The 14,513-nt window shown below is 32.7% G+C and overlaps 3 protein-coding genes across 9 annotated transcripts in view; 1 reads left to right on the plus strand and 2 right to left on the minus strand.

Annotated features, from left to right (window-relative positions):
* Window positions 1-1,906, minus strand: part of Urm1 (Ubiquitin-related modifier 1) — a 122,279-nt gene extending 120,373 nt beyond the window's left edge. Inside the window, exons 1-3 of one of the 3 annotated variants that reach the window (XM_083090396.1) lie at window positions 1,149-1,905; window positions 1,000-1,064; window positions 850-931 (exon numbers count right to left, since the gene is read on the minus strand). In XM_083090396.1, the coding sequence (XP_082946522.1) occupies window positions 850-931; window positions 1,000-1,064; window positions 1,149-1,192 (191 nt within the window). In that variant the 5' untranslated portion in view covers window positions 1,193-1,905. Of the gene's footprint in view, window positions 1-849; window positions 932-999; window positions 1,065-1,148 lie in introns of all 3 variants that reach the window. The other 2 variants (XM_083090397.1, XM_083090395.1) reach the window with 2 other exon arrangements.
* LOC145966333 (uncharacterized) lies at window positions 663-13,685 on the plus strand. 4 transcript variants are annotated; one of them, XM_083090343.1, is made up of 8 exons: window positions 663-1,011; window positions 2,069-2,480; window positions 2,625-4,855; window positions 5,088-5,882; window positions 5,956-6,173; window positions 6,467-10,470; window positions 12,597-12,644; window positions 13,214-13,685. In XM_083090343.1, exons 2-6 carry the CDS (start codon window positions 2,078-2,080, stop codon window positions 6,594-6,596), a joined length of 3,777 nt encoding a protein of 1,258 aa, XP_082946469.1. In that variant the 5' UTR covers window positions 663-1,011; window positions 2,069-2,077; the 3' UTR covers window positions 6,597-10,470; window positions 12,597-12,644; window positions 13,214-13,685. The 4 variants fall into 4 exon arrangements, with proteins under 4 accessions (XP_082946469.1, XP_082946470.1, XP_082946471.1 ...); XM_083090345.1 differs by lacking the exon at window positions 663-1,011 and adding an exon at window positions 1,697-1,795; XM_083090344.1 differs by lacking the exon at window positions 663-1,011 and having other exon boundaries at window positions 1,691-2,480.
* Window positions 6,618-14,240, minus strand: LOC145966334 (uncharacterized). 2 transcript variants are annotated; one of them, XM_083090346.1, is made up of 20 exons: window positions 14,129-14,240; window positions 13,862-14,038; window positions 13,096-13,473; window positions 12,717-12,856; window positions 12,336-12,640; window positions 12,023-12,159; window positions 11,828-11,932; window positions 11,508-11,674; window positions 11,267-11,443; window positions 10,304-10,629; window positions 9,990-10,174; window positions 9,428-9,634; window positions 9,073-9,108; window positions 8,774-9,002; window positions 8,531-8,679; window positions 8,331-8,432; window positions 8,024-8,233; window positions 7,766-7,948; window positions 7,554-7,703; window positions 6,618-7,468 (listed from the first exon to the last, which is right to left on the minus strand). In XM_083090346.1, exons 2-20 carry the CDS (start codon window positions 13,865-13,867, stop codon window positions 7,280-7,282), a joined length of 3,381 nt encoding a protein of 1,126 aa, XP_082946472.1. In that variant the 5' UTR covers window positions 13,868-14,038; window positions 14,129-14,240; the 3' UTR covers window positions 6,618-7,279. The 2 variants fall into 2 exon arrangements, with proteins under 2 accessions (XP_082946472.1, XP_082946473.1); XM_083090347.1 differs by lacking the exons at window positions 13,862-14,038; window positions 14,129-14,240 and having other exon boundaries at window positions 13,096-13,125; window positions 13,212-13,289.
* Window positions 14,241-14,513: the final 273 nt, after the last annotated feature.

A 14,513-nucleotide genomic window follows, 5' to 3' on the forward strand; every position in this document is an offset into this window, starting at 1 on the left:
TTGACGCGCCATCATATTTTTTTTACAATGTTCATTATATTATTATTATATACACCATCTTTTGAATTATCCCTAATAATTTTAATATACAGCACAGAATATTGCAGCAATATTATTAATATTATTATTACATTACAACAATACATTCTGTGCTGTACGGGTTTGCCTTGATATCTGCCCGAATATCAGATATTTTTCATAATAAAAAATAATTTCATAATAAAATTTATAAATTTTTTTATAAAATATAAATATAATATATAATATAATAATTAAATATAATATATAAATTTGTATTATTCTTAAATGTTACAGCCATCGTGCACAAAAAATGTTCAATCATCAGTATAAAAAAGAATAAAAAGTTTCTTACATTAATAACTTTCTGCACTTCATTTTTTTCATACCTGACATTTGACATTTTTAAATACGATTGACCTTCTCCACTTGAGACAACATTATTCGTATGAGGAGAAAATAACATCCGTTTTCCCTCGTTGACTGCGTTCGAAAATTTACTATAAATCCAGCATCGTTCGGTCGACCAATCAGGACGAGTAAATTTTCCCCCCTCTGATTGGCCGGTCGAGCTCCACCTCATTCCGAAGTTCCCGCGAATCGGACACAGTGTCGACATCTGTGTATCGGATCCAAACAACCAGGCCGCCATTTTGGTTGCGGTATCGGTCGATTCAGGACAATAGTAACGTTTACGTTCTCGGATCGCGTTGCGACATCGCAGTAGTGATATCACGAGCTCGTCGAGGCGACTATCAAGGCTCGAACGGACGTAATTAACGCGATTGCGACGAACGCATGGACAGATATATAATCGGGAGACAAACTTACACCGTGTCACCTTGCATGAAGAGCTCCGGCCGCTCCGTCAGGAGGTTATCTCTTAACCAGAACAGCAGTCGCTTCAAGGTCCCTGCGGATTTTCGTGTCGTTAGCGAGGGATAAATCGAATCGCGCGTCTTTTTAACGCGACCTACTCACATTCATCGCCAGGTAAGTCCAGCTCGTGCCTCTTCTTCTTGTCGAACAGTAATTCCGCTCCACCCCTGCAAGCACGATACGAGGTGATTTATCCTGTTTTTCGAGGACGGTAAAGTAGGGTGAGCGACTCTTAATTTTTTCGACCTTACCCGAACTCGACGGTGACAGGTAGTCCAGCGACGCTCGATGACATCGTCGAGGGATAGAGTAGAGGTTAGAATAGAATTTCTGCGCGCGTGTTCCAAGAATGATCGGCGCTTTCGACGCGGTGAAACGTCACGACGTTTCCGCTGTTTATTGCGTCTGATCCGCGCGTTCACGGGATCACATTGAATTAAAAAAAAAATAAAGGTGCCTCAAACTCAATCGCACATATATATGTGTACGAATATATATACGTCGAGGCAGGATCGATTGCTGCGATAAAATAAAATCAAAAGAGGTTTTCCTGCAATTTTCCGCGACGCTCGGCGGCGCGCGCATGCGCGCCAGTGACGTTTGAGTTTGACGTTTGAGGCACTTGTCGCGCGATTCGCGGAAAAAGCTGTTTCCTGCTAGAATTAATTAATAAATTTGTTCAGGTAATTATTTGAGTGATTTAATCTTCGATTAAAGTGACGGTAAATAATCAAATAAATTCCCAGGCAAAGTAAAATACGATCACTTGGTTACCACGTGATATGTACGGCCCTGCGATACGAGGGTCATTAATCTTGCGGGGATTACGGCTCGATATCGGAAAAAAGGGTTCACCTAGTGTACGAATTTGCTTCGCTAACAGCTCGTCTCGTCGAACGTAAGAGCGCCCCGACTTTATTCGCGACGCGATGTAGAGCAAATCGATAGAGCAGCTTCTCTCCCGCGTTGGATCGTCACGAAGGAGATATGATATCGCTCAGTGTTCCGTGTAATGGCGGCTGACGAAAGAGTGTCTTCCATCGCACGCGTCACGTAAACTTCGCCGGCGAGCGACTCGATCGCGAATAAATCGGGAACGGATATCGCCGTGATTGTGCTTGGACCCCAAGTGTCATCCTTCGCTAAAAAAATCTGTGATTCCTTCCCGTAGCTCCCCACGATGTCGGACAACAGTGAACACCCGCCCGACGACAACGAGGCGGAGACGAAGGCGATAGAGGATCTTCCCAACGATTCGTCCAAGAGCGAGGTGAAATTGATGAATCGAACGGACGCAGCCATGCTGGAGGACGAGGAGATGCCGACGTACATCAGCGTGTCCAGCACGTCGAGACGCGACGACTCGGACGTCGTCAACGCGAAACAGCAGGAGAATATGCCCCAGGAGAGCATGTCCCAGGAGAACATGTCCCAGGAGATGGAGGAAGATTGTAGTCAAAGTCCTTATCATAGTGATAATCAGGCACCAAGCAGTGTGTATGTTTTGTCATCCGAAGAAGATATGGATCAGCATCCTTATAATGATGAAGATGACGAAGATGAATATGATGGTGATACTGATGGTAAAGTAATACACAGAATTAAATCAACTTAGCATATATTATGTTTTCTCAAATAAATAAATATGAAATAATCATTAATATGTATATGTACATATATATATGTATATATACAATTTAATCATAATTATTGTATTATTTACATAGATATGGGAAATTTGGAGCTTGACAATGAATTGGATCCAGATCCAGAAGATTCAAGTAATAGGAGACATTTGATGGATGAAGAAGATGAGGATGAAGATGATGAAGATAAAAGGGACGATGAAAAATGTTTACGACAAATACATGATGATGATACAATGGATAATAATTTCGAGCTGTATTGCGATGGAAGATCTGATGATTTTGTCTTAAATAGAAGACTAAAAAATCCTGACAAGGAAAAGAGTCTTTCTCTTCAAGACTTGAATATGTCCAAGAACAAAATTGAATATATACAAAGAAAATATTTGTGTGATCCATATAAGAAATTTATAAACGTTGCACAAGAGCCTATAATGTATTCCGTGTTACAGAGAAAGCAATCGACATCAGAAAAATATCATCATGTACAAAGCAAAGTCAAACTCTATATTAAAGATGTAAAAGAACAAAATAGACGTTCCGCAGGAAATCATATGAAGCAGAATCAAGAAGATACAATTCATAATAAAAGTAACACTAATCATAAGAACAATGATGTAAAAGAGATAAAGCTTACAGACAACAAGACCAACAAGACAATAAAAGATTATGCCGAAAGAACAATTAAAGAGTTGGAAACTGCAGAAGCATGTGAGGGAGATAAAATAACTTTCAGTACTTCTCCAATATTAAATGGTCAAGATAATAAAAATTATTTAGAATCGATACATGAGGAATCTACACAGGATGAAAGAGATCCTTTGAACACTACGAATAAGATGCAAAAACAGAATGGAACAGTTGAAGATAAACAATTAAAGCTTAATTTTCCTAATGAAGAAGTCTCACATTATGAAAATGCTATGCAACCATCTTCTATTCCAAATGGTCATCAAGAAGAACCAACAGTACTTTTTAATTCACATACGTTAAATTGTGAGGAATTTGTGCACAGCATTTCTAATCCTAGTCAAAAAATTGATCTAAATAAAAATGCACATGTTATTAAGCAAGAAAATATTCAACCTGAAACATACAATAATGCAGAGCTGATGGATATGTCCATAAATAATGATGATACAACTTGTCTCTTAAAAATTGAGAACATTAAGAGCATTAAGACAATGTCAGATGCAATAAAAAATAATAACGAGCAAATAAACTCAGGCAAAGTAAATGAAAAAATCCAAAACTATATTGCCACATTAAAAAATGAGTTATATGAAAGAGATATAAGACATGATAAGTTGTTCAATGCATTTCACGAACAAGTTATGGAGAATTTAAAATTAAAAGATAAAATAAAAGAGATGAAGAAATCTTTAGCAAAATATGAGAAGAAAAACAAACCTCCAGAACAGAAAGTTGCATCAATTCAAACAGATGACATTATTAAAACAATTGCACCCGAAAAACACCACAAGGAAGCAGAATCTACACACATAAAGCAATCTAACAATAAAATATTAGGTAATAGTGTCGCCTCGACACTAAGCTCTATAGATCAGTGGAGTGATAGCGCTTGTAATTTATCGGTATCGATGAAACCACCTGAAGCAGTAAAAACGTTACATTCTGATGATAGTATAATGTTAACCAATGGTACACCGGCAAAAACAACTCGGTCACTATCTCGCACGTTTATTACTTCGTCCCGAATCTTACAAACTCTTTCAAATATTACACAAGGAAAAACAAAATTAGAAAGTCCTTTGGTGCAAAATTCAAAGAGAAGATTAAGTGAGAATTCAATGACAGAACTGCAAAATGATGATAGTAGATGTCAAGTTGTCAATGGTGGATGTCGACCATCTAGCTCTAAAAAAAGAAAGATTGAGGATATTGAACCATCTAATTTTCTATCTCCCAAAGCTTACGAAATTGCTACAGAATCACATCTAAAGTTAAATAATTTACCTAATGACTCACAGTTCAAGCATCCATGTGATTTGGTAAAAGAGAAAGTGGAATCACAAGAAAATTCCTTTAATATCAACACAAGCCAATTAGAAACTTCTGCTTCTATGGGAGAAAATATGGAAATTGCTGATGATCAAGATGATAATGTAAAATGCTTCGTATATCACGAGAGTGAAAATAGTAAAGATCATAGTTTTCTAATCATAGCAAAAGAACCTGCAAAAGAAAAGACTGTTAATGAAAAAAGACGAGAAGGTGGTCCATACATAGTTGGTAATATAGAAGTAAGAATGTCTGAAATAAATGGAACAATCAACATTTGGGGAAAAGAAGTAGGTAACTTTATAAATTTTATATATATATATATATATATATATATATATATAAAATCAAATTATATTATAATTTACAAAATTATATAATTATATTACATATATATATATTTAAAATTATATTATAATTACATATATAATATATATTATATTATATAATTATATATATTACAAGATATATATAAATATTCTAAGATTTTGTCTCATAATTATTCTAAAATGTATTTTTTAGATCAGCCAAGAATCCACAGCCGAAACTGGAATAGAAAATGAGATAGAAATATCGACTAAGGGGATAAATGATAAAAAGTGTTTTTGCTGGCAAAAGACACCACATACCAGATTTAATGGCAATAATTTAGTATGTTCGACAAGTAAAAAATGTAAAACTCCTCCTACATTTGACCTCTCTTCAGCCGTGTCTAATTTTTCATGTACACATTCACCTTCGTTTAACATGGCAAAAGCATCCTGTTCAACAGATAAAGCACATGCAAATACCCTACTTAATCCAAGCACATGTGTTTCCTCTTGCGAAGATTATGAATTGTCAAAAGATCATAAAGAATGTTTAAAACATAAACAAACACATGACCAAGAAAAATTACATTCCTGTTGCATTCATAATGTAGACTTGTTAGAGCAGAATTGCTCCTTACATAAAGAAAAACAAAAGTTTGAAGATAATTTTAATTGTAGCAGAGAAAAACTAAACACCAAGGAACATCGGCGAAGTTTTTCAAGAAACCTACAACCTAACAAGCATTTACATAAAAATATTGTTAATCCTACCATAGAAGAACCCACGTATAAATGTCAAACAGCATGTCATGACACGCTACACGATCCAAGAGAAACTTGTCAAGAAAGTCATAAGTATTGTAACACATTGAAAGAGACTTGTACATGTGAGCCGCAATCAATAAGTATAGATCGAGATTGTAACGAGTCGTGTAATCATCTTTCTCCAAATTTACGTGACGAAGAACCACTAATAACATTAAAACAATGTAGCGAAACACCAGAGGTAAGTTGCATAATTCTACTTGAATATTTTATAAGGATTAGCAATTATAACTATGTATTTTCTTTTCTCTTAGACAAGACGACGAAGATTAAGTGGGAAAAGGGTGCGAGGACTTTTAATGGACCTCATACGAGGATGCGGAGATTGTTACAATTCCAACCCATCTAATAGTAACAAAAACTTTATGCACAAGAAGGAATGTTATTTAACGAATTGTCCTCCACAAATCAAAATTTCGTCATGTACATCTCCGGAACCATCATGTTCAAACTCAGGACAACCTGTTGGAAGGTATATTTTCATAAACAAATATTTCTCGACAATTGTTCCAATCTATATATAATTTTCCAATATTATATACAATAATATGTGATATACAGTAATAGTTATATACAGTAACATGCAGCATTATTATTTATAAAATTTATAGTCAATTTTTTTGTTAACACAGTTTGGAATTTTGTGTTTTCATAAAAATTAACATCCATGTATATACATATATATATATATATATATATATATATATTTATTTATTTATTTATTTATTTAAGTTATTATTAGAATCGTTTTATATTGGTTTACAGATGCTGTCATGCTTATGCACAGCGAATTGAATCTCAGCTGGAGGAATTTCGAGTAGAAATGGAAAGAGTGCGATCGCGTTCGGATGCTATTCTTAATATGCTCAATATGCTTCATTCAGATGCGAACTAAAGGAATTCATATCTCTGAATGTTAGGTATTTCTTTTTCATATGTACATATATCATCTTATCTGGATTTTCACAATTCGTTTTTTTTTTAAATTGGTAATTGCAATATTGTGACATTCTATTTCATATACTATATATATTTCACTTCTTTCAGCTTGTTTTCCTTTAATCAATTATTACAGTATCATATGCTACATTCTTTTACTTCAATGCTTATAAATATAGTGAAAGTTTGTTAAATAAAAATATATATGTAATGAAAAAGGAATATTCATTCAATATGTGCATTTCTAATAATATACATGCTAATTTTTGTTAAAGTTTCTGATAAATTAATGCTTTGTTATATCTGTATACATAGCATTTTTTTCTATATGAAAAAATTAGTCTATGAAATAAATCCACATTAAAGATAATGAAATCAACAATTACTATATAATGAATACATAGGTTTTGGCTTTACTTTTTTATATTTTATGTATTGTTTGAAATTTACACATATATTTATAAAAATGATGATGATATAACAATTATCAATCAATTTTATCAGTTGTTTATTAGGATGTCATATTATTTAGAATATAAATGCACGAGATTTAAATGCTGGAAACAAAATAGTATACTTTGATTTCGTTATGTTAAACAAAAATATATCATTATTATTGAAAAATTATATGTGTAGTTTTTAATAGTTGCAATCGCAGGAATCGTCTGCTGGCAAAGCACCTGTCGGTGTTTCTCCTTGGCCGAGGAAGATATTACTATAAGAAGTCTTGAGATAATTTACGTGACCTTGTAAGGATTTTATGCGGCCTTGCGCGTGTTTAAAAGCCTCGTTCAAATTATTTATTTGACTCTGCATCTTTTGTCTGATCTACATATGTTAAAACGAAAAGCAAACCGTGATAGATACATCATTGCCCCTGTTAAAATTTTTACCTCGTAACGGCAATCATTACCTCATCTCTGTCACGTTGAGCAGCACGCGCCGTTGCTCTACATTGTGCTAATTGTCTTTCCATTTCAGCGATCTGGCCTTGCATCGATCTTCGCATAGTTTCGCATCGTTCCTTCGTTCTCGCTACTTGCCGAGCAGAATCCTCTCTTATCTTAAATAAAAAGGAAATCCAGCTCTTCTCTTTACTTTATAGGATCAACGCAAACAACATACCTGCTCCAGCATCGACGACAATTGCGTGTTCTCGTGCATTTTCTCGTCGATGCGTTTTTGCAACTGCGCTTCCTGTTCGTCAAATCGTGCTAATGTGTTTTTCATTCTCTCATTTTCATGTCGCAACTCGCTACACTTTCTTTCTATCTCCTCGAATTTAGCGGATTCGTGATTCTTTTTATCCTATAAGCAATTGATTATTTTTCACCAAAAATTGTTTGTTTATTAAGTTCTTTTATTAAGCTAATAAATTGCAACCTGAAGTGCCTGATGTTCTGGGCGCAACATGTCTAACTGATCTTGCAAAGTTTGAATCTTATCCTTGCATCCTAGCAATTCCCGTGACAGATCCTCGCAGTTGCGTTCGGCGACTAGGCGCATCTGTTGCGCTTCTTGCATCTTTATTTGCATTTGTTTCAGGATATCGGGTAGTGGTGCAAGTTCGGCTAATTTTTCTTGAAATTGATTCTATTATATGTTAATATATACATATGTATATTATAGAATAAGAATTTTTCTAAATGGTCTAAATAACAAATTACAATAATATTAATATTTGATATACTTTAACCCGTCCAATTTCCAAAGTAACATTCTCATTCATTCGTGCATTATCCATTTCCATAAGATCCAGTTGTCGATGCTGTTCTTCAACTTGTTGCTGGGCCTATTTTAATTAGTTTGTTTTCAGTTTTATAAAATTATTTACGCTCGAGAATAATTAAGTCGGATAAAATTTAACTGGTAAATCGTAACAACACCGACTTGTAAATATTTATTGCGATAATCTTCCAGTTGGGCAGCTTGATCCTGAATCAAAGAACGAAGCTCCTCTAATTCATCCTGCGCTTCACGAAAGCGTTGTTTCGCCACCATTAAAGACTGTTCCTGTTCGATGAGTTGTTCCTTTTGACCTGTTTCGAAATTAATTCGTATTTATATATTTTAGATATTTAAGATAAAGTTTTGAAAGATGAGACTTCTTCTATAAAAGAAAAATAATATTACCTTCAAATTTTCCTCTTTCCGTTTCTAAAAGCCTCAGCCGTTCTTGAGCATCTATCAACTTTATCTCCATTCGTTCTTTCTCTTCCTTTGCATCCCGCATATCCTGTTTGAACTTTTCTGCTTCTGTTCTCATACATGATACCTCGCACAATTTGCTCTTATAATCATCCTGAAGACGGGCATATTGTTCGCGAAGGTCGCGTAATTGCTGTTGAGCGCTAACACTGCTCTAAAATCATTGATACTTTATGATTTTATTCAAGGTGCTCAATTAAATTTTCTCCCCATTATAATCTTACCATGGCTGCGTTTGTACAGGAATCAGTTGCAGTCGTCTACATTCGACAAAAAAAATGTATTACTTTGCTTGCTATTTAACAAATTTTTATTCATTCGCATGATGAAGAAAATGAATAAATGGTTTTTAATTATGCAAACTATATAATTAAACTATATAAATAATATAGTTTGATTATATATAAATTATAGAATAATATATAAATAATATAAATAATAATATATAAATTATATTTATATAATATATGAATTATAGAACTATATCAATAAAATGAAATATATATAGAAACTTGTATTGTTTGAAAATTGCTTAGAGAATATAAGTAAGAAATAATCAGAAAAGTGTATAGGTGTTACAGGTATCTGAGCGGCAGGTCCTTTCAGCGCAAGTCCCGGGGTCACACACGTCGAGGGTGGAGGTAGACAACAAGCACATGGTGCACAAGGTCCAGTGCATTTGAGCAATTTACGTTGTTGTTCCAGTTGTTGCCGCTCTCGTTGCACATTCGCTAATTCCATCTGCATATTGCGTACCTCGGTTTCCATGCTGCCTAACTGTTGTTCCTGAAGAAGTCAAGATGAAGCCATATTGCAGCTTTAGATTCGCTCGATTAATCTTTCTTTGCATAATAAACATTACTATACATTATTATAGAATATATAGATTTTACTATTCTATGTAGCTGATACACAAACAGAACTATAAGAGAATAAATTAGAAGAGGAAGAAATAGAAAATATATCTAGAACGTACGAAAATTATTCTCCTCACTGCTTGTATCACGATTTACCACACATCTTTTATAAAAAGAAATATTGAAATTGCATTTAAAGAAATTTTTTATTATTTTTCTTAGATCGTCCTCGACTTACTATCCTCGAAAAGATTATAATGACTTACACAGTTCTTAAGACTTACCAGTTGTTTAGTGCTAGTACCGTAGGTGGCGAGTTTATCTTCCAGTTCTGCGGGGCACGTTCCCCGAGGAAGTGGTGGCCTAACAACAGCTGGACCGCGGGAATACATCTCCACGTTTTGCAAAGGATTGTTATCGAAACAACGATCGTCCGTTCTCGAGCCGCCTCCCGTGAGCCTTGGTGAATCTGATTGATTAAACATTCAGATTACTGAATAGAAGAATTTATCAAGAATATTTAACATAATTAATTGGCTTCTAATCAGATTATTTTTCAACTGACAGACTACTATTGATAAATTATAAGCTGTCTTACTGCATGCGGTTTCCGTAGTCGGTGATAGAGTATCAACGAACTGAAGACAACATTTGCATCGGCAGTAAATGTCGTCCTGAGGTTGCGTACTGACATGCGGACGAAGAGGTAACGACGGCGGCGTCGACGGGGGAGACGAAGCAACACCTGGGCAGGTGTAACAGCAGGTAGGTCTAATCACTAACTGATTCAAAGTGGCCAATTGACGGCTCAGCTCCGTATTCTCTTTGACAATTATACGCATTTCTGCCTGGAGGGCGCATACCTTCCTCTGTAAACTCTCGAGAGCCGTGTCCTTTTCCAGTAAGGCTTCCTCTAGCTTGTACCTGTTTACGGAAAAACACGGCTTTCCATGTATTCTTGTTCTTCCGTTTGCTTTATTTTAAAATCGGACGAAAATAGGGAGTATTTAATCAAAATATTATAAAACACACACTTTTCTTTAAAAATGAAATAATCGCCAAATTGCACATTTAATTCATTGTTATAAAATCAGTATATCGGGTTACGTATGAATGACATATGATTGACATGCTTCAATATTTGAAAACATTGTCGCCGAGGGAACGGTATAACTTTCAAACATTTTTTCGACCTTCTATTATTCTACACCAATAAAACAACTATTAACAATTTCTTGTAAACCGGGTGTTTTTAAAAAATTAATCGAAAATCCTTTTCTTTAATTCAAATGTAATTATTTTAAATGAGATTTAACTCAGTGTAAATTTGTTTGTTTTCTAATATGTAAATTTTTATCTAATTATAAAATTTAATTAAAAAATGTTAATACGTTTCATACATATGTATGTTACTATCCAATTGCCCGATTTAATTAAATACTAAACTATTTATATCTTCCTATTTATAATAATAATTTTATAGTAATGATCTGTAGATTTTATCTATGAATTTTTATGTTTTATATTTGTTTAGACTTTGATATGCAAGAAATGAGCATACTTTCCCCCTTCCAGTTGTGCGTTTTCCTTAACTAGTTTTTCTTGCATCGTTAAGGATTCTGTCAGTTTTCCAGTTAATTTTTCAAAACACTTTTCTCTCCCTTTTCGCTCGCCATCTGCTATGACGATTTTTGGAAGCATATCTTCCGTGTGACCGCAAACAATCACTCTTGGAAGTCTGATTTCATACAAAAATAAATGATGGAAAATATTTCACAATTAATTAGCATTTTTTAACTTACTTATCTTCAGGGTAGGCTATTTGCGGTAACTCAAAGCGATCCTCCTCGGGAATCCTTTTTAGGGGTTCTATGTCTTTTTTCTCCTTGTCAACTTCCTCTTCCTTTTCTTCTATAACTTTTTCTATCTCGACGCTTAAATCTTCAATTTGTTCTACTTTTTCTCGTGTCTGTAATATTTATTATCTGTTAGAATATATCTCTATCTCATTTTCCTAATATGCATCATTACAGAACTATATTTTGCGTCGAGCTTGTCGCAAAGACAATTATGTGTAAAATAATTTACCAAAATTGTAATACTAAATATATTTTTGTAGTACTTTTTCAAGTTTTTGTGTCAGCTGTTCGAGTTCAGCTACTTTTGACATGAGGATATCTTGCTTTTCTTGAATTATTAACGTGTCTTCCTCTGTTAATTCGGGTTTCTGTAGATTAAAGAGAATGAATTATAAATATATTATAAATATATTATTAAATTTTTCATTAAATATATAACAATGTATGAAATATTATACATCTGATAACTCTTGAACTTCACGCTTCAGATTTTGAATCTCCTCTACTAATAGAATACATTTCTCATTCATTTCTTTTAATTCTGTAATTATATCCTCAGTTAAAACAGGTGAAATGATTGTTGGTATCTGATTATCTGCAAATTTATCAAATTTCATTATTTTGTCTGCAATTTTAAATCATACTTGTAATAATTTTGAACAATCGTGGGTAGATTTATCTATTTCTATTCTAAACAATTAAAATATATATCTTTCGCAGCATTAGAATAATTAGAATAGGATAAGGATTTTTCTCTCAAGTCACTTTTACCTTCTATCCTCTCAATTTTATCCTCATCTTTGATTGTGTCATCAATCTTATCTTTTTCAACTCTGTCTTTGTCTTTACTTTCATCTTCATTTTCATTTCTCTTTTCGGTTTTATCCTCTGCAGTCTTATCTTCTTCAACTCTGTCTTTGTCTTTACTTTCATCTTCATTTTCATTTCTCTTTTCGGTTTTATCCTCTGCAAGATCTATCGTTGTAGTAGGTGCTTCATCTATGATAGCTATTGATTCCTTTTCTTTCTCAGGTTGTTCTTCTAATATTTCATTATCTTCTATTTCGGCCATATTTCTACGTAAGTATATTATTATCTTAGAATATTAATTAATTGAATATAAAAATGCTACAGGAATAAATAAATTGTTACATTGAATTATATTGTTGATTGTAAATTAAATTGTTTTGCTGTAATTTTCGCACGGATTTTGACGTTTTTGTCTGGAAATTTTGACTTGTTTTTGTTTGATTTCTTACATTCTCTTCTTTTGTCCTCTCATAGTCTTTATACTGAAAAGATTATTAATTTTATTATATCATGCATAGATTATTAATCTTATTATATCAAGTATACAGTTTAATTGTATGCTTGATATTTAATTGTATATTTAATTATTAATTTTATTATACAAGGATATCTCTTCATCTTATTATTTTTTAAAGTATAAAATATATAATCAGTCGAATATAAAGATTGAAAACACTTAAGGTTTTATGACGTAACATTTTTTATGATACAATAACATTACCGGTTTGAAAATATGCGGATCGGAGTCTGTCTGTTGCGAGAAAGATTGCAAAAATAACGTTTCTATAAGAGGTTCTGATTTTGTGGTATTAGAAACTTTGAATAATTTTTCTTTACAGATATTGAACGCTAATGGATACGCATCGCGCAAATTCAAAGATTTTTTTAAGTCGAAGAGAGATTCCAGCGAACCAAACGCGTCTTCTTTCAAGCATGATGTAGTGCCATAATATTTATTGTTTTGTTGAAGTTTTGAATAGCTCCGCTTAGAATTTCGTCCCTTCGAATCGTAAGTGCTTCTCGTCTTAATCGGAAAACGTTCGTGTGTATGAAAATACTTTTGCGAAGGAGAATAACTTTTTGTATGCGGTCGTCGTTTCTGCAACAGAGTTTTAATCAGTTTCAGAAACATTTTGTAATCTTATATCTTATAATATTTTTTATATTAATAATTATATTTTCATAACATTTATATATATACGTAAAATAATTTAAAATATAAATATTATATACATATATTTTTAATGTACATAATAATTATGTGATATGATGAAAATATTAAAATATTACAATATAATAACACTAAGAAAATTTATTTTATATTCTTTAGAGTAATTAGAATATATCGTAAACATGTTGCAAGATATGTCATAAGAAGTTTGATGCATTCTGACATAAGGTACATACATACAGATTTTTAAGATTAATCACATATTTTCATGTAAAAAAAAACACTTAAATATTTTATTCAAAAACATTAATTTTACCTTCATATTTTTACCTTCAAATTAAAACTGTTCTTTGATTGATCTCACAAAATATAATGTTGTATGTATAGTGCGAGAAGCCTATAAATTCTTCGGTACTTCGTGTGTGATAAAGTTATACTGTCAAATCGTCCAAGAGAGATAATTTGAATATATTTGGAAAGTATTTTTGCGTGACTTTACCAGAAAGAAAGGGATTGTAAAATATATTAAATATAAAAAGAAATTAAATATCATGTAAGTAATGTCATCATATATTTTACTCACTTCAAAATATTTCGGAATTCTTTTCGTTGAATACGCACAATGCGTACGTCAATTATTTTTATTTTATTCCTCGAGATCCGAGATATATACCTGATGATATATATCTCTCTTTCTGTAGCAATTAATAAATTTATATCAATATTATATCATTAAATAATATTATGTCACTATAATAAATCAATAAAAAAATCTATCTTTTGAAAAATAGTAAGGAGAATAGAAAAAGAAAAAGATAGAGAAGGAAAAAGATAGTGAAAGATAGAGAATTTTAAAGAGAAATTTTCGAACCATTTTAAATATAATTCCATCTTTTCATACAATAATTTATATTCTTGTTTTCTTATTTAACATTATTGTTTATGTCAATCAATTTTCAATCTTCTTT

Source organism: Camponotus vicinus, unplaced genomic scaffold (genome assembly GCF_025532165.1).
Source record: "Camponotus vicinus isolate PSW18456_S1 unplaced genomic scaffold, iyCamVici1.0 SCAF_2, whole genome shotgun sequence".
Lineage (NCBI taxonomy): Eukaryota > Metazoa > Arthropoda > Insecta > Hymenoptera > Formicidae > Camponotus > Camponotus vicinus.

Coding starts and splice junctions, on each gene's coding strand:
- LOC145966333 (XM_083090343.1), top strand. CDS start 2,078: ATGTCGGACAACAGTGAACACCCGCCCGACGACAACGAGGCGGAGACG. Junction 2,481..2,624: donor ATATGATGGTGATACTGATG/GTAAAGTAATAC, acceptor TTATTTACATAG/ATATGGGAAATTTGGAGCTT. Junction 6,174..6,466: donor TCAGGACAACCTGTTGGAAG/GTATATTTTCAT, acceptor ATTGGTTTACAG/ATGCTGTCATGCTTATGCAC.
- LOC145966334 (XM_083090346.1), bottom strand. Junction 12,641..12,716: donor AATCAACAATATAATTCAAT/GTAACAATTTAT, acceptor ATACTTACGTAG/AAATATGGCCGAAATAGAAG. Junction 7,949..8,023: donor CAGAACATCAGGCACTTCAG/GTTGCAATTTAT, acceptor AATTGCTTATAG/GATAAAAAGAATCACGAATC.